Source organism: Podarcis liolepis (genome assembly GCF_965112155.1).
Source record: "Podarcis liolepis genome assembly, chromosome: 18".
Classification (NCBI taxonomy): Eukaryota; Metazoa; Chordata; class Lepidosauria; order Squamata; family Lacertidae; genus Podarcis; species Podarcis liolepis.
In genome coordinates this window covers 6968384-6986590 of record NC_139572.1, presented here as the reverse complement: position 1 = coordinate 6986590, position 18207 = coordinate 6968384, and the positions used below count along the sequence as shown (strand labels likewise).

Here is an 18207-nt window from a genome sequence, read left to right as displayed (position 1 = left end):
CCTGGAACCACAGCCAATCAGAGGCTGCCGTTCTTTCACCATTTCCTGGCAGGAGAACAAAGTAAAAAAGAAATACTTATGGAACCAACTTTTCCGTCACACCTGGCTTCTGCACACGCAATTGTTTACAAGTAGAGAAGTTTCTGCTCAAAGACGAGGAGCAAGTTGGCTCCATGTGCAACAGAAGCTCACCTTCCGCAGAACATGTCGAAGGGGGAGATTCGAAAGTTCAGAGCAACCTTTCTCCCCTCAACCAACCCCAGAGAGCTTCCCTCTGTTGGAGAAGCCTTTCAAAGATGGGGTGGAAATTCACTTGTAGTGGCTCTGAAGCCACCAAGGCGCTACTTCCCTTCGGGGGGAGAACCAGAAGGGATCGGCAGGAATCAAGCAGCCCAGACCCACCCAAAGCGGCCAGAGATGGGCTTGAGAAATCCCTCCCCATCGCAGGTTCCACCGGTCTCTGTCTCCAGCAGCCTCCAGGAAACAAGATCCCACCACCAGGTATCCCGTTCACAGTACTGAGGATGGCATTTCTCAGCATTCTTCATTTATTCATTTTTATTTATTCATATTTATTCCTTTATTTATTTATGTACTGAATCTATATACCGCTCTCTCCCTGGAGGTCTCAGGGCGGTTCACAGAACAAAATCAAAATATAAAACCACAATATATATAATCAAAATAAAAACAACAACCCAATAACAGCCTCTGCCCTCCCCCCACATTTTAAAAGGGCTTAGGATGCCTGGGATTCAAGGCTGGGACTCCTTCATCTGGCTGTTGTCCATCCCTGACTCTCCCACCTCTTCTTAAAAACCTCCAATGAATCATAGAATGGGAGACTTGGAAAGGGACCCCAAGGTCATCTAGTCCAGCCCCCTGCAATGCAGGAATCTCAGCTGAAGAATCCCAACAGATGGCCATCCAAACTCTGCTTCAAAGCCTCCAAGGAAGGAGAGTCCATGGCCGGATCCAGCTCCTTCTTTGGTCCTTGGGAGCAAAGTTCCGGCCAAACTTCCAATTCCCCAAAACACCTTTTGACTTTTCATCATCCTGTTTTTCTCCCGCTCTGCACCTGCCGCTTGAGCCATTCAAGACTTCAGAAAGTTTTTGTGATGAAACTTATTCCACTTGGAATAATCAAAATTATAGTCATCTCATCTTCTGAAAGCCCAGGAGATATTTCTGGAGATTGCATGAGCCTCGTAAAGCAACATGACAATATTAATTGCGCTGTGTCTGAGAAAGAAAAAGTTGGAGCAGAGAATATTTCCTGTGTTGGAGACAGACTGAGTCAAGATGCAGAGCTGGCGAAAGAGGGGTGTGCCTGCCTTGTGCTTCCTAGCTCCGAAGGTAGAGTTGAAAACCATCCAGATTGGGAAAGCCCACCCAGGTTGGCCTTGCAAGAGTCTTTGGGTTCTTCTGCTTTGTGTCTTTAGCAGGTAAGAGGAGGAGGAGGCAGAGCCAGAATGAGATCCCTGCTCCTTCTGTTGCTGCTTCTGCTGCTCATGATGCCCTTTGGAGGCTGCGGGAACCACAAGGCGAAATGTCCCTTGAATCTGGTCAGGGATGAATTGGATGCTCGCAATTACTACCGGCCTGGACACTTTCTCATCAGTGGGATCATCTCTCCAAAACGCTTATATAAGGAAACTCCATTCGTCTTTTCTCAGACACCCTTGGCCAGGAATGCGAGGTATGTAAAATCATATGTGGGTGGGTTTCATGGTCCTCCAGTCCCTGTAATGGTTCCTATTTATCAAGGAAAGAGCACCTTTCGCAGGGCTGGGGAGCCAAGGCTGTCCTCATGTTGCAGGTCTACCCTGCCCTGACCATTGGTCTTGCTGGCTGGGCTGCTGGGAGCTGGGGGTCCACTAAAAGATCCCACCCAAACCTCTCCCATTTCCTTGTTCCTTGGGTCTTCCTTAGTGAAACACTCTTCTACCTATGGATGCACTGAGTTTCCCCACCTGCAGGATGCCATGAAACTCAGGCAATTCAACCTTGGAGCTCTGGAAATTGCCTGAGTTTCAAGGCATCCTGCAGGTGGGGAAATTCAGTGCAAACTTTTGAACCCTGACCAGATTCATTGGCATTCTTGCATTCTTCTATTATATCCTTATAATGATATAATATTATAAATGACCATCAACAAACTGTCGTTAAGGAATGCTATAGTTTTAAAAATGGATTTTTTAAATCCTACAGATTAACGTTTGGTGGATGGAGAGCACGAAATATGTGCTTTAATTAAAATGATAAATAAAATAATAGGAGTCAGGAGACTTCCTTGTTAGTGGAGTCTAAAATGTGAAAAGGAATTATTCCTTTTCTTCACACACACACACACACACACACACACACACACACACAACTGGTCTCATTTCTAACTAGAGATCTCCAAATTTTTATTCTATACTAGGCTGTAAATGGTTTGATATAAATGCAATAGGATTAATAAATACACACTAATCTTTTTGGATCATATAATGTCCCCACCCCAATTCGTATGGATGCCAGTTTCACTCTTTTTAAAGGATTCATTTATTGCAGGGACGTAAGGAGGATCTACCGGTACATGTTGTCTTTCCTGTTCACCATCCAAGAGATCAACCAGGATCTCAGGCTCTTACCCAACATCACCCTGGGCTACAGCCTCTATGAGAACCATTTCGATGCAAGGATGACTTCGGACGCCATGCTAGAGCTGCTTGCAGGCAGTGGATGCAATATTCCCAATTATCACTGTGGAGAACAGAATCACCTGCTGGCTGTTCTTGAAAGAAGCAACACTATCATCTCAAGAGTGATTTCAGCCTTGTCAGGCATCTACAAAATCCCACAGGTAAGTAGTGGGAGAGCATGGAGGGACAGAGAATTTCAACTGCGTAAAATTCTATTTTCTCTTTGGAGGGGTCAAGTGGGGATATTTTTCAAAATGGGAAAATCCTGAGCTATGGATCCAACATCCCTTTTTCAAAAGTGAGCCTTCACCAACTTGACACCTCCAGATGTTTCAGACTACAACTCCCATCAGCCTCAGCCAGCAGAGATTTAGATAGATCTCAGTCATTTCATGTGATTAAATGCCCGTTATGCTGAAAGTAAAATAAATTGGTGATATTTTGCTTTCCTTGCTAGATCAGTTATGGCTTCACTGCCCAGGTTCTCGAAGGTAAAACCCTGTTCCCTTTTGTCTACCGGATGACTCCCAAAGAGGAAAGTCAGTACCAGGGGATTGTTGAATTGCTCCTGTATTTTGGATGGACGTGGATTGGCCTCTGCACTCCAGACAATGACGATGGAGAAAGATTTGAGAGCGCTGTGAAACCTCTGATGCTCAGCAAAGGGATCTGCATTGCTTTATCAAAAAGAGTACCAGAAAATGATCTAGATCAATTTATGAGGCCTGGGGAACCTTTTTTCCTATGGAGACAAGTTGGTGTATTTGTTTACTATGCAACCAACGCAATGGGCATCATTCTACTCCTGGCAATAAACAGGCTATATGAGAAGGAAATAGGGGCAAAAGTCTGGATCACAACAGCTTTGCTAGAAATCAGAACTGACTTTAACATACCTCCAAATATATTCCAGTGCCTCCATGGTTCTCTGTCCTTTGCAATTAAGACCGGAATAAGGAGCAGCAAAGGTGACAAGTATAATTCGCTGTCCAATCTTGTGGATTCTTTGGATGAACCATTTCAGTGTTCATATTCAAAGCATTTGTTGTCCGTGAAAGGCAGGATAAGATGCAGAGAGGAGGAGAAACTGGAGTCGTTGCCCCAAGCGGAGCGTGAGGGAACCCTGTCTCAAGACAGCTATGGCACTTACATCCATGTTCAGGCTGTGGCTCAGTCCTTGCATGCTTCGCTTTCATCTAGATCCCAGAGGAGGCTGATGGTGGAGGAAGGAGAGCAATGGGGACACGCAAGGCTACAGCCGTGGCAGGTATTTCCTTCCCCGTTTTGCAACCTGCAGTCCACACAGATGCTGATCTTGACTGGGGATAGACCTGCAAAATATCATAGTTACTATTAGTACTAGTAATAGTAGCATGCCGCCCAACATTTCTCTGTTGAAAATAGAGATGGCGCATTCCATAATGATAATCTTACTGCTTATACCCAGGGCTTTTTTTCAGAGGGGAACTCGCTGGAACTCAGTTTTGGCACCTTTCAGGAGGGTGCAATTGCCATTCTCAGAGGGAGGTGTTCATGGTGAGTTCCGGCACCTTCTTTTCTAGAATAGCACTGTTTATACATCTTCTTCAGTTGCCTCAGCACTCTGGGCAGCTCCCAAAATAAAGAAATTCATACTAAAATATTAAACATTTAAAAATTCCCGATATAGGATTGGACAGCTTGTGGGTTGGATAACTCCACATCCGCCAACATTTCTCCAATGTACATAGGGACATTCTAAGGAAAAGTGGGAAATTCCAGGATCAAATGGAAAACTGTCTCCTATTCAGGGATGTCCCTGGAAAATTGGGGCACTTGCAGGCTCTGTAGTAATAGAAATGGCTGAATAGGAATTCCAGTCTACATGAGATACACGCAGCCCCAAATCAGAAGAGGTTAAAGTGAGTAGGAATGAGATATCCATCTTGGCTTCAAGGTTTCTCAGTGCTGGTGCTTTCCCCTGTCATTCCAGCTTCACCCTTACTTGAGAGAAATCCGGTGTCTGAATACTTCCAGAGGCAGGCTGTGCTTGGATGAGAACTGGGAGCTACCAGCGGACTTTGATATTATGAACTGGGTGATGTCTCCCAATAAGTCTCATGTCGTTGTGAAAATTGGGAATATAAGGAGAGAGACATCTGCTAGCATAAAGTTCACCATTAACCCAGAAGCTATTGAGTGGCCCAAGAAATTCAACAAGGTAAGGGGAATCACAGAGAGGGAAGGCTAGGAGATCCTGCATATATTTTTCCTTGAACAACTGCTGCAAAATGGCTATATCAGGTTGATCAATGATGTCTTGACAGTCCAATAATAGCTGCAACGGCCACTCCTTCTTTCCACAGCAGCTGAGATGTGAGGGGAATTTGTGGTGCTCACAGAAAGGGAGGAGCCCAGAGGTCCATAGAAAAGACATAATCTATTTCCAAGCCAGACAGAGAATTTAAAAATTCTGGACAGAATCTTCGACAGAAAGGACTATGTAGATAAGAAGAAAAGGGAAAACACCTAGGGAAAAAGGGGAAATACCTAGTAAAAGTGAACTATTGGGTTATCATACATGCAGAAGGATGGAAAGCAATTTATTTTAGAAATTATAATTACTAATTTATTGTGGATTTTTTAATTTGTGGAGTAAGCTCACTTGTAGATGTTGCAAACGTTAAACTATTGTACGTGCAGGAATTGAGAAGTGCACAGCAGTTGGTGAAAGATGAGAAGTTAAAAACAAACAAACCCTATTGTAATGTAAGGTTAATGTTAAGGAATGGCATATGAACTAGAAATAGCTAGGGAAATAGATCAGTGACAAGAGGAAACCTTGCATGCCTCAAGAACAGAGTGAGGATAACCAATATTTGGAAAAGTCATAATAAATGTGTCTTAATTAGTCGTTGAGAGATTATCAGAATCCTGAACTTTGGGGAAATCACATTTCAGACTCCATTGCCATTTTCTTTGAAGATTTATTAAGCAGGGAAGCAGGTAAACGGAGAAGAGGAAAGAGAATTCTGTGGCGCAAACCTCAGTTGTCCTGAATGAATTATGAAGAACAAGATATTCTGGTCACCCCAATGGTCAGTGGGGGGTTGAAAGGACCCTGATGAGGGGTCAAAGGCTGCAGTCCAGAGATCTGTTTGAATTCACTCTATGAGTGTGTTACATACACACAAATACTCCTAACTGTTCCTCTTTGTTGCACCTTCTTGTCTTCCTGGTTAGACCGTACCTCGTTCCAGCTGTAATGAAAAATGTCGACCTGGATATGCCAAGGTGGTTCTAGAAGAAAAGCCCATTTGCTGCTATGCTTGTGCTCGGTGTGCGGAAGGGACCTTCTCCGCCCAGGAAGGTGGGTGACTCCAAGGGGGAAGGTATTTCTGGAGAGAGTAAACACAGGGCAGTAATCCAGTCTCAAACACTTTTTGTGAGATTTCTGCAGACATTGGGGAATGTGGATTCTTCCTCAACATCCATAGGATTAATCAACTTTATTACGTCCAGGAAGGGCGTTGAAAGGAGTGGCCATAAGGAAGAAATCTCTGGGGTTGTAAGTGGGCAGCTGTGAGAGGAATTCCCACAAACATTCCTTTTTTATTTTTTATACCAAGTCACACCAAAAAGGAAATAATTTTGACATTTATAAAGAATAATGGACAAGAGATGCAAACCAGCAAATTCTCTTCCGTAGTCTCCTGGTTTAATTTCTGTATTTTGATGACTGGCAGAATCTGAGATCAGGGAGAAGAGTTGGTGGAAGAAGATTGGAGGAAATTTAAAATTTATTTACAGAAACATTGTAAAATGTATGAATGCTGATGAGTTTGAAATGAAATGAAGAGGTTCTAGTAACAAGATAGGTAAAAACTGAAATTATAAATTTGGGAGGTAAAATAATTAAGGGTAAAGTAAACTGGATGAATTTGCTGAACCAACCTTTAAAGAGGGATACAGAAAAGGGAGGCGTGAGGAAGTCAGGAAAATAAGTCAATCAAAGATGAGCAATTAGAGAAGAAGGATATGTGTTTTTCTTTTTTGTGTGTTTACTGACTTTTTCTTTTTCCCCTGTTAGGTTACATCATTGTATGTGTTTTTCTTTTTCCCCTGTTAGGTTAAATCATTGTATTTTTGTATTGTATTGTGAAACGATGTATTGATGTGTTTTATTTTGTCTCTGTGTTTTCATTGTTTTTTGTTGGGTTGTTGTGGATTGTTTTTATTGTCAAAATTAATAAAATATTATTATAAAAAAATAAAATAAAATACAATAGTCTATTAAACATTAAAAGCTTCCCTAATAATAATAATAATAATAATAATAATAATAATAATAATAATAATAATAATTTCTGTATTTTGTAAGCTCTGCTCCCTGTTCCAAAGAGTACTGACCTTAGCAAAGTCTTGACTGGAGTCCAATGGATTTTTGATTTTTTTTTTTTAAAAAAAAAATTATTGGTTTTACAATATTTTTTAAACAATACAAACAAATAAAAAGACATACAAACATGTATAATTTCATGACCTTTTTTCATATCCCTCATTTCTCGGACTCCCCCATACCTCCCCTTTCTGCATCCCAATTTCCAAAATTATTTCAGCAGCTTCTAAATAATTTTATCAAATATATGTCCTCTTAGTCTTTTCTTCAACTTAATCTTATGTCACTGTAATCCCCTTTTCTTTCTCAACACCTCGACATTTTAGCATTCATCAATTTTACAATAATTCTTAAGATAAATTTTAAATTTCTTCCAATCCTCTTCCGCCATCTCTTTCCTCTGATCACGGATTCTGCTGGTCATCTCTGCCAGTGTCATGTAGTCCATCACTTTCATCTGCCATTCTTCCAAGGTGGGTAGATCTTGTGTCTTCCAATACTTTGCGATAAGTATTCTTGCAGCTGTCGGAGCATACATAAAGAAAGTTCTATCTTTCTTTAACACCAATTGACCGACAATGCCCAAGAGAAAGGCCTCTGGTTTCTTTGGGAAAGTACATTTAAGTACTTTTTTCATTTCATTATATGCTGTAAAACCAATAAAAATTTATTTTTTGAAAAAGAGAGGCCTCCTCCTCCAACTCAGGTTCCTCCCATTCAGGCCCCCATTTAGAGAGCAAAACCAAGATCAGATGGGCAAGTAAAAATAATTGACAGAACAGCCACTGATGAAGCATTTAGAATAGATTAATTAGCCAGCAGCATAATTCAAAAGCATCCATTCTTCGGCGATCAGCCTTCTTTATGGTCCAGCTCTCACTTCCATACATCACTACTGGAAAAACCATAGCTTTAACTATACGGACCTTTGTTGGCAAGGTGATGTCTCTGCTTTTTAAGATGCTGTCTAGGTTTGTCATTGCTTTTTTCACAAGAAGCAGGCGTCTTTTAATTTTAATTTTGTGACTGCTGTCACCATCTGCAGTGATCATGGAGCCCAAAAAAGGAAAATGTAAAATGTCTCACTGCCTCCATTTCTTCCCCTTCTATTTGCCAGGAGGTGATGGGACCAGTGGCCATGATCTTCGTTTTGTTGATGTTGAGCTTCAGACCATATTTTGCACTCTCCTCTTTTACCCTCAGTAAAAGGTTCTTTAATTCCTCCTCACTTTCTGCCATCAACGTTGTGTCATCTGCATATCTGAGGTTGTTGATATTTCTTCCAGCGATCTTAATTCCGGCTTGGGATTCATCCAGCCCAGCCTTTCACATGATGAATTCTGCATGTAAGTTAAATAAGCAGCGAGACAATATACAGCCTTGCTCTACTCCTTTCTCAATTTTGAACCAGTCAGTTGTTCCATATCCAGTTCTAACTGTAGCTTCTTGTCCCACATAGAGATTTCTCAGGAGACAGATGAGGTGATCAGGCACTCCCATTTCTTTAAGAACTTGCCATAGTTTGCTGTGGTCGACACAGTCAAAGGCTTTTGCATAGTCAATGAAGCAGAAGTAGATGTCTTTCTGGAACTCTCTAGCTTTCTCCATAATCCAGCGCATGTTTGCAATTTGGTCTCTGGTTCCTCTGCCCCTTCTAAATCCAGCTTGCACTTCTGGGAGTTCTCGGTCCACATACTGCTTGAGCCTTCCTTGTAGAATTTTAAGCATAATCTTGCTAGGGTGTGAAATGAGTGCAATTGTGTGGTAGTTGGCGCATTCTTTGGCACTGCCCTTCTTTGGGATTGGGATGTAGACTGATCTTCTCCAATCTTCTGGCCACTGCTGAATTTTCCAAATTTACTGGCATATTGAGTGTAGAACCTTGACAGCATCATCATTTAAAATTTTAAGTAGTTCAGCTGGAATATCATCACTTCCACTGGCCTTGTTATTTGCAGTGCTTTCTAAGGCCCATTTGACTTCACTCTCCAGGATGTCTGGCTCAAGGTCAGCAACCACACTACCTGGGGTGTACGAGACATCCATTTCTTTCTGGTATAATTCCTCTGTGTATTCTTGCCACCTCTTCTTGATGTCTTCTGCTTCTGTTTGGTCCTTTCCACTTTTGTCCTTTATTATGGTAATCTTTGTACGAAATGTTCCTTTCATATCTCCAATTTTCTTGAACAGATCTCTGGTTTTTCCCATTCTATTGTGTAATGAGTATGGGTTGCTCATGCGTAAGTTGCCGCCTCTCCTGGCTTTGTTGCCTTGCTAAACCTTTCAGTCTGGGCAGCCTTTCACTTCGTGGCTGCCTCAGTCGCTAGCAGAATCCGTCAGTGGGCGTTTCTTAAATCTTTTCCAACATAAAAGTTGTTTGACACCCAGTCTCCTCCTACTCTCTCTGCGCGGAAGTCTTCTGCACAGGGAGGGCGTGGGTAGCGGAGGACCCGTGCTCTCCCCGCTGGTGTCCGGTGAAGAGCTTCCCCATCTGCGGAGCTGTCTCTCTCCCTGCTGGGCCCTTCTCCAGCATCATTTGAGAGCCTTCCCTCCGCCTCTAGCTCCGATGTCAGTTCCCTGACATATTGTTTTCCTCTATTTCTTTGCATTGCTCGTTTAAGAAGGCCTTCTTGTCTCTCCTTGCTATTTTTTGGAAATCTGCATTCAATTTCCTGTATCTTTCACTATCTCCTTTGTATTTTGCTTGCCTTCTCTCCTCCACTATTTGTAAGGCTTCATTGGACAGCCACTTTGCCTCCTTGCATTTCCTTTTCATTGGGATGGTTTTAGTTGCTGCCTCCTGTATAATGTTACGAGCCTCCATCCATAGTTCTTCAGGCACTCTGTCCACCAGATCTAAATCCTTAAACCGGTTCCTCACTTCCACCGTGTATTCATAAGGGATTTGACTTAGATTGTATCTTACCGGCCCAGTGGTTTTTCCTACTTTCTTCAGTTTAAGCTTTAATTTTGCTATAAGAAGCCCATGATCTGAGCCACAGTCAGCTCCAGGTCTGGTTTTTGCTGACTGTATAGAGCTTCTTCATCTTTGGCTGCAGAGAATATAATCAATCTGATTTCGATGCTGCCCATCTGGTGATGTCCATGTGTAGAGCCGTCTCTTGTGTTCTTGGAAAAGAGTGTTTGCGATGACCAGCTTGTTCTCTTGGCAGAACTCTGTTAGCCTTTGCCCTGCTTGGTTTTGAACTCCAAGGCCAAATTTGCCAGTTGTTCCTTTTATCTCTTGGCTCCCTACTTTAGCATTCCAATCCCCTATAATGAGAAGAACATCCTTCTTTGGTGTCATTTCTATAAGGTGTTGCAAGTCTTCATAGAATTGTTCTATTTCAGTTTCTTCAGCACCAGTGGTTGGTCCATAAACTTGGATTACTGTGATGTTAAAAGGTCTGCCTTGGATTCCTATCGAGATCATTCTATCATTTTTGAGATTGCTTCTCAGTACAGCTTTTGCCACTCTTTTTGTTGACTATGAGGGCCACTCCATTTCTTTTACGGGATTCTTGCCCACAGTAGTAGATATGATGGTCATCCGAACTGAATACGCCCATTCCCGTCCATTTTAGTTCACTGATGCCCAGGATGTCAATATTTATTCTTGCCATCTCATTTTTGAACACATCCAACGTACCAAGGTTCATGGTTCTTACATTCCAGGTTCCTATGCAATATTTTTCTTTACAACATTGGACTTCCTTTTCGCTTCCAGGCATATCCGCAACTGAGCGTCCTTTCGGCTTTGGCCCAGCCGCTTCATCAGCTCTGAATCTACTTGTACTTGTCCTCCGCTCTTCCTCAGTAGCTGTGAGAGGAATTCCCACAAACATTCCTTTTTTTATTTTTTATACCAAGCCACACCAAAAAAGAAATAATTTTGATATTTATAAAAAATAATAGACAGGTGATGCAAATCAGCCAATTTTTAATAGCAAAAGCACAAAAAATATAAACAATACTTCATATGAAAATTATTACAATATAATCAATGGACTGTTTTCATCTCACTACTATGAACATTGCATGGAAACAACAGAAAACTGTTTGCAGTATTTAACATTCTTATTTCCTGAGGTCCACCACAGAGTTTTTCAAAATGTAAAAGAGCACAGATCATTAAGGATGTAACTGATGCTGCAGCCGCTCTTTTTCCTCTTCCCCAGATGCAGAACATTGCACCAAGTGCTCAGAAGATCACCATTCAAACAAGGACAGAGATCAATGTGTCCCCAAGATTATCACCTTCCTGGCTTATGGAGAATATTTGGGAATGTTTTTAGCTTCCATTGCCCTCTTCTTATCTATAACAGCAGGCATTGTGTTGGGAATCTTCATGAAATACAAGGAAACTCCCATAGTCAAAGCCAACAACCGGGACCTCTCCTACACCCTCCTCGTCTCCCTCCTGCTTTCCTTTTTGTCCTCCCTCCTCTTCATCGGGCGCCCAAGGAAAGAGACCTGCCTTCTCCGACAAACGGCCTTCAGCATCATCTTCTCAGTTGCTGTTTCTTCTGTCTTGGCAAAGACCATCACGGTGGTGCTGGCCTTCCTGGCCACAAAGCCCGGGAACAGGGTAAGGAAATGGCTGGGCAAGAGTCTGGCCAACTCCATTGTCATCTCCTGTTCTGGGGGGCAAGTTCTCATCTGCACCATCTGGCTGGGCTCTTCTCCCCCATTTCCAGAGCCCGATATGCGCTCCCAGGTGGAAGAGATCATCCTGCAATGCAACGAAGGGTCTGTGGCCATGTTTTACGTTGCCCTCGGCTACATGGGCTTCTTGTCTGCCACCTGCTTCACGGTGGCTTTCCTAGCCAGGAAGCTGCCCGGCTCCTTCAACGAAGCCAAGCTGATCACCTTCAGCATGCTGGTCTTCTGCAGTGTTTGGGTGTCTTTTGTGCCCACCTACCTGAGCACCAAGGGCAAGTTCATGGTGGCCGTGCAGATCTTCTCTATGTTGGCCTCCAGTGCTGGGCTTCTGGGCTGCATCTTCCTTCCCAAGTGCTACATTATTGTGCTGAGGCCTGATCTGAACACAAAGGAGCACCTGACAACCAGAAATTGAGGGAACACCTGATTCTTAAACCATTCCATGTTCCTGATGTCCAGAAGTGCATAAAGGGAACACACCTGCTCATCCATGTTGCTCCTTCTCCTCCTCTGAAAGAGATTATGTTCATTCTTAGCCCAACTTTTATGTAGTTCTGTTCACATAAACAGGAAGATGGGAGGAAATGTTTTGCTACCTTGCTTTGCCAAGGATTACAATGAGTCTTGATGTACTGCCCGTAGTTTGTAAACTATTATCTTTTAATAATTTTGTGTTTTGGGGAACTTATATTTATCTCACAAAAAGATAGTCTAGAGGGAGATAGGAGTAGGGTTTTTAGTCTTTTTGCTTTGCTATTAACCATATCAATTCTGATATTCAACAATACTTTATGTTAGTTATGTCATTTCTAGATATTCAAATACCTGTGCTCCATTTTCTACAAGTATGCTGTATCATCTAGAAGTTCACTTCACATCATTCCATTCTCCTAAACTTTGTATATTAATAAACTGAGAAATTCATTTAAGTTCTCTTTTGTCGTTTGTTGGTTTGATTTCTGTATTCTGTAAGCTCTGCTCCCTGTTCTAAAGAGTAGTAACTGACCTTAGCCAAGTCTTGACTGGAATACAATGGATTTTATTGCGTTGTCCAGAATATGACACATTGTGCACTGATGTTGAGTGGATCACCAGATTACGAGTGAGCCAGCAACAAGATTAGCATTGGAGGGAAGCAATGAGACGATGCCAGATAGTTGGATTCCCTGTCTGCCAAACCTTTTCAGAGGAGGCATCTTATGCTCAGTCAGGAAGGAAGAGCAAGAGGCCTCCTCCTCCAACTCCGGTTCCTCCCATTCAGGCCCCCATTATAGAGCAAAACCAAGATCAGATGGGCAAGTAAAAATAATTGACAGAACAGCCACTGATGAAGCATTTAGATTCATTAGCCAAGATCGCATCCTACTTAGACTTTCATCTCTCCAGACTAGTGGAAAGCTTACTAAACACTTATTCTTATAGCAATTCAACCTGTAGCAATCCAATGTAGGCTCCTGTATAAATTTAATAATTAAAGGTCCAGAGAAAGCTGACTGGGTTATTTATGTATGCAACCACAGCAGCTAGAACTTTATTTGCACAGAAGTGGAAAGAGGAAGGATTGGCTTTTGAAACTGGGGAAATATGTTGAAATGGTGAAATTACCTGCTAAACATGAGGATGAATCTTTTCAGGAAGAATGGAGACCATTGATATCTTATTTGTCAAACTATCAACCATTTGTTGTTGTTTAGTTGTTTAGTCGTGTCCGACTCTTCGTGACTCCATGGACCAGAGCATGCCAGGCACTCCTGTCTTCCACTGCCCCCCGCAGTTTGGTCAGACTCATGTTTGTAGCTTTGAGAACACTGTCCAACCATCTCATCCTCTGTCGTCCCCTTATCCTTGTGCCCTAAATCTTTCCCAACATCAGGGTCTTTTCCAGGGAGTCTTCTCTTCTCATGAGGTGGCCAAAGTATTGGAGCCTCAGCTTCACGATCTGTCCTTCGAGTGAGCACTCAGGGCTAATTTCCTTAAGAATGGATGCGTTTGATCTTCTTGCACTCAATGGGACTCTCAAGAGTCTCCTTCAGCACCATAATTCCAAAGCATCCATTCTTCGGCGATCAGCCTTCTTTATGGTCCAGCTCTCACTTCCATACATCACTACTGGGAAAACCATAGCTTTAACTATACGGACATTTGTTGGCAGGGTGATGTCTCTACTTTTTAAGATGCTGTCTAGGTTTGCCATTGCCTTTCTCCCAAGGAGCAGGCGTCTTTTAATTTCGTGACTGCTGTCACCATGTGCAGTGATCATGGAACCCAAGAAAATAAAATCTCTCACTGCCTCCATTTCTTCCCCTTCTATTTGCCAGGAGGTGATGGGACCGGTGGCTATGATCTTCGTTTTTTTGATGTTGAGCTTCAGACCATATTTTGAACTCTCCTCTTTCACCCTCATTAAAAGGTTCTTTAATTCCTCCTCACTTTCTGCCATCAACGTTGTGTCATCTGCATATCTGAGGTTGTTGATATTTCTTCCAGCGATCTTAATTCCGGCTTGGGATTCATCCAGCCCAGCCTTTCGCATGATGAATTCTGCATATAAATTAAATAAGCAGGGAGACAATATACAGCCTTGCCGTACTCCTTTCCCAATTTTGAACCAGTCAGTTGTTCCATATCCAGTTCTAACTGTAGCTTCTTATCCCACATAGAGATTTCACAGGAGACAGATGAGGTGATCAGGCACTCCCATTTCTTTTAGAACTTGCCATAGTTTGCTGTGGTCGACACAGTCAAAGGCTTTTGCATAGTCAATGAAGCAGAAGTAGATGTCTTTCTGGAACTCTCTAGCTTTCTCCATAATCCAGCGCATGTTTGCAATTTGGTCTCTGGTTCCTCTGCCCCTTCGAAATCCAGCTTGCACTTCTGGGAGTTCTCGGTCCACATACTGCTTGAGCCTTCCTTGTAGAATTTTAAGCATAATCTTGCTAGGGTGTGAAATGAGTGCAATTGTGCGGTAGTTGGCGCATTCTTTGGCACTGCCCTTCTTTGGGATTGGGATTTAGACTGATCTTCTCCAATCTTCTGGCCACTGCTGAGTTTTCCAAATTTACTGGCATATTGAGTGTAGAACCTTGACAGCATCATCATTTAAAATTTTAAATAGTTCAGCTGGAATATCATCACTTCCACTGGCCTTGTTATTTGCAGTGCTTTCTAAGGCCCATTTGACTTCACTCTCCAGGATGTCTGGCTCAAGGTCAGCAACCACACTACCTGGGGTGTACGAGACATCCATATCTTTCTGGTATAATTCCTCTGTGTATTCTTGCCACCTCTTCTTGATGTCTTCTGCTTCTGTTTGGTCCTTTCCACTTTTGTCCTTTATTATGGTAATCTTTGTACGAAATGGTCCTTTCATATCTCCAATTTTCTTGAACAGATCTCTGGTTTTCCCCATTCTATTGTTTTCCTCTATTTCTTTGCATTGCTCGTTTAAGAAGGCCTTCTTGTCTCTCCTTACTATTTTTTGGAAATCTGCATTCCTGTATCTTTCACTATGTCCCTCGCATTTTGCTTGCCTTCTCTCCCCCGCTATTTGTAAGGCTTCGTTGGACAGCCACTTTGCTTTCTTGCATTTCCTTTTCATTGGGATGGTTTTAGTTGCTGCCTCCTGTATAATGTTACGAGCCTCCATCCATAGTTCTTCAGGCACTCTGTCCACCAGATCTAAATCCTTAAACCTGTTCCTCACTTCCACTATGTATTCATAAGGGATTTGACTTAGATTGTATCTTACCGGCCCAGTGGTTTTTCCTACTTTCTTCAGTTTAAGCTTGAATTTTGCTATAAGAAGCCGATGATCTGAGCCACAGTCAGCTCCAGGTCTGGTTTTTGCTGACTGTATAGAGCTTCTCCATCTTTGGCTGCAGAGACTATAATCAATCTGATTTCGATGCTGCCCATATGGTGATGTCCATGTGTAGAGTTGTCTCTTGTGTTGTTGGAAAAGCGTGTTTGTGATGACCAGCTTGTTCTCTTGGCAGAACTCTATTAGCCTTTGCCCTGCTTCATTTTGAACTCCAAGGCCAAACTTGCCAGTTGTTCCTTTTACCTCTTGACTCCCTACTTTAGCATTCCAATCCCCTATAATGAGAAGAACATCCTTCTTTGGTGTCACTTCTATAAGGTGTTGTGAGTCTTCATAGAATTGTCAATTTCAGTTTCTTCAGCACCAGTGGTTGGTGCATAAACTTGGAATACTGTGATGTTAAAAGGTCTGCCTTGGATTCATATCAAGATCATTCTATCATTTTTGAGATTGCATCCCAGTACAGCTTTCGCCACTCTTTTGTTGACTATGAGGGCCACTCCATTTCTTTTACAGGTTTCTTGCCCACAGTAGTAGATATGATGGTCATCTGAACTGAATTTGCCCATTTCCGTCCATTTTAGTTCACTGATGCCCAGGATGTCAATATTTATTCTTGCCATCTCATTTTTGACCACATCCAACTTACCAAGGTTCATGGTCCTTACATTCCAGGTTCCTATGCAATATTTTTCTTTATAGCATTGGACTTTCCTTTCGCTTCCAGGCATATCCGTAACTGAGCGTCCTTTCGGCTTTGGCCCAGCCGCTTCATCAGCTCTGAATCTACTTGTACTTGTCCTCCGCTCTTCCTCAGTAGCATGTTGGGCGCCTTCCGACCTGAGGTGCTCATCTTCCAGCGTCATAACTTTTATATGCCTGTTGCCTTTGTCTATGGAGTTTTCTTGGCAGGGATACTGGAGTGGCTTGCCGGTTCCTGCTCCAGGTGGATCACGTTTGGTCAAAGCTCTCCACTATGACCTGTCCATCTTGGGTGGCCCTGCACGGCATAGCTCATAGCTTCTCTGAGTTATTCAAGCCCCTTCGCCACGGCAAGGCAGTGATCCATGAAGGGGACTATCATCCATACATGAAGTCAAAGGCAGGATTTGAAATATAAGCAGCGCATTACTGAAATACGACATTGGGGCTTAGATAATAAAAACATGTTTTTTAAAACATCTGATAAAAACAAACATAGAGAAGGGAGGGTGGGGAGTCAAGAAGAAAATGTGTGGGGTTTTTTGTTTTTTTCTTTTAAACAGTATACGAAGACAAGTGATTGGAATATCTGTGGAGACTTAATAATTATATATATTATTTAAATGTAGTAAAGAAAGCATTCACCCAGATTCTTAGGAAGTTGAGGTAATTTGATTCTGTTTTATTATTTTAACTTTTGGAATGCACTAAAGTAAACTTTGTTATGATCGTCCTGACTTATCTTGACGTAAAGCGCTCTAGGGGTGATTGGCCAAAATAGTGCATGGAATTTATGAAAGATTAAATAAGTAAGTAAGAAAGTAAATAAATATTAATAAATAAATTCATAAAGAATAACAAAGCTGCTAGAATGCTAGCCTGGCTTCTGCGCACAAAATTTGTTTATGAGTAGAGAAGCTTCTGCTCAAAGACGAGGAGCAAGTTGGCTCCATATGCAACAGAAGCTCTCCTTCCGCAGAACATGTCAAAGGGGAAGGGAGAGTCGAAAGTTCAGAGCAACATTTCTCCCCTCATCCAACCCCAGAGAGCTTCCCTCTGTTGGAGAAGCCTTTCAAGGAGGGGGTGGAAATTCACTTGAAGTGGCTTCAAAACCACCAACATGCTACTTCCCTTCAGGGGGAGAACCAGAAGGGATTGGCAGGAATCAAATCCACCCAAAGTGGCCAACTAGAAGAAGACGAAGAGTTTGGATTTCATATCCCGCTTTATAACTACCCTAAGGAGTCTCAAAGGGGCTCACAATCTCCTTTCCCTTCCTTCCCCACAACAAACACTCTGTGAGGTGAGTGAGGCTGAGAGACGAGAGAAGTGTGACTAGCCCAAGGTCACCCAGCAGCTGCATGTGGAGGAGCGGGGAAGCGAACTCGGTTCACCAGATTACAAGTCCACCGCTCTTAACCACTGAACCACACTGGCTCTATAAAGCATCTCTAACAGATAGCCATCCAAACTCTGCTTCAAAACCTCTAAGGAAGGAGAGTCCATGGTCGGATCCAGCTCCTTCTTTGGTCCTTGGGAGCAAAGTTCAGGCCAAACTTCCAATTCCCAAAAACACCTTTTGACTTTTCTCCATCATGTTTTTCTCCAGCTCTGCACCTGCTGCCTGAGAGATTCCAGACTTTGGAAAGTTAGTGTGATGAAACTTATTCCACTTGGAATAATCAAAATTATAGTCATCTCCTCTTCTAAATGCTCAGGAGATATTTCTGGAGGTTACATCAGCCTCAGAAAGTAGCATGACAATATTAATTGCGCTGTGTCTGGGAAAGAAAAAGTTGGTGCCGAGAATATTTCCTGTGTTGGAGACAGACTGAGACAAGATGCAGAGCTGGCGACAGAGGGGTGTGCCTGCCTTGTGCTTCCTAGTTCCGAAGGTAGAGTTGAAAACCACCCAGCCTGGCAAAGCCCACCCAGTCTGGTCTTGCAAGAGTCGTTGG

At 42.6% G+C, this 18207-nt stretch overlaps 1 protein-coding gene and 1 long non-coding RNA gene across 4 annotated transcripts in view; one reads left to right on the top strand and one right to left on the bottom strand.

Annotated features, from left to right (window-relative positions):
• Positions 1–18207, bottom strand: part of LOC310697595 — a 99532-nt gene that overhangs the window by 65571 nt on the left and 15754 nt on the right. The gene's annotated exons all lie outside the window — the stretch shown is intronic.
• On the top strand, positions 1473–12157 carry LOC310697272 (vomeronasal type-2 receptor 26-like; the record flags this gene model as incomplete). Its single annotated transcript, XM_083483730.1, has 6 exons — positions 1473–1699; positions 2557–2848; positions 3145–3954; positions 4660–4887; positions 5910–6036; positions 11244–12157. The coding sequence occupies 6 exons, from the start codon at positions 1473–1475 to the stop codon at positions 12140–12142; spliced, it is 2583 nt and encodes an 860-aa protein (XP_083339856.1). The 3' UTR covers positions 12143–12157.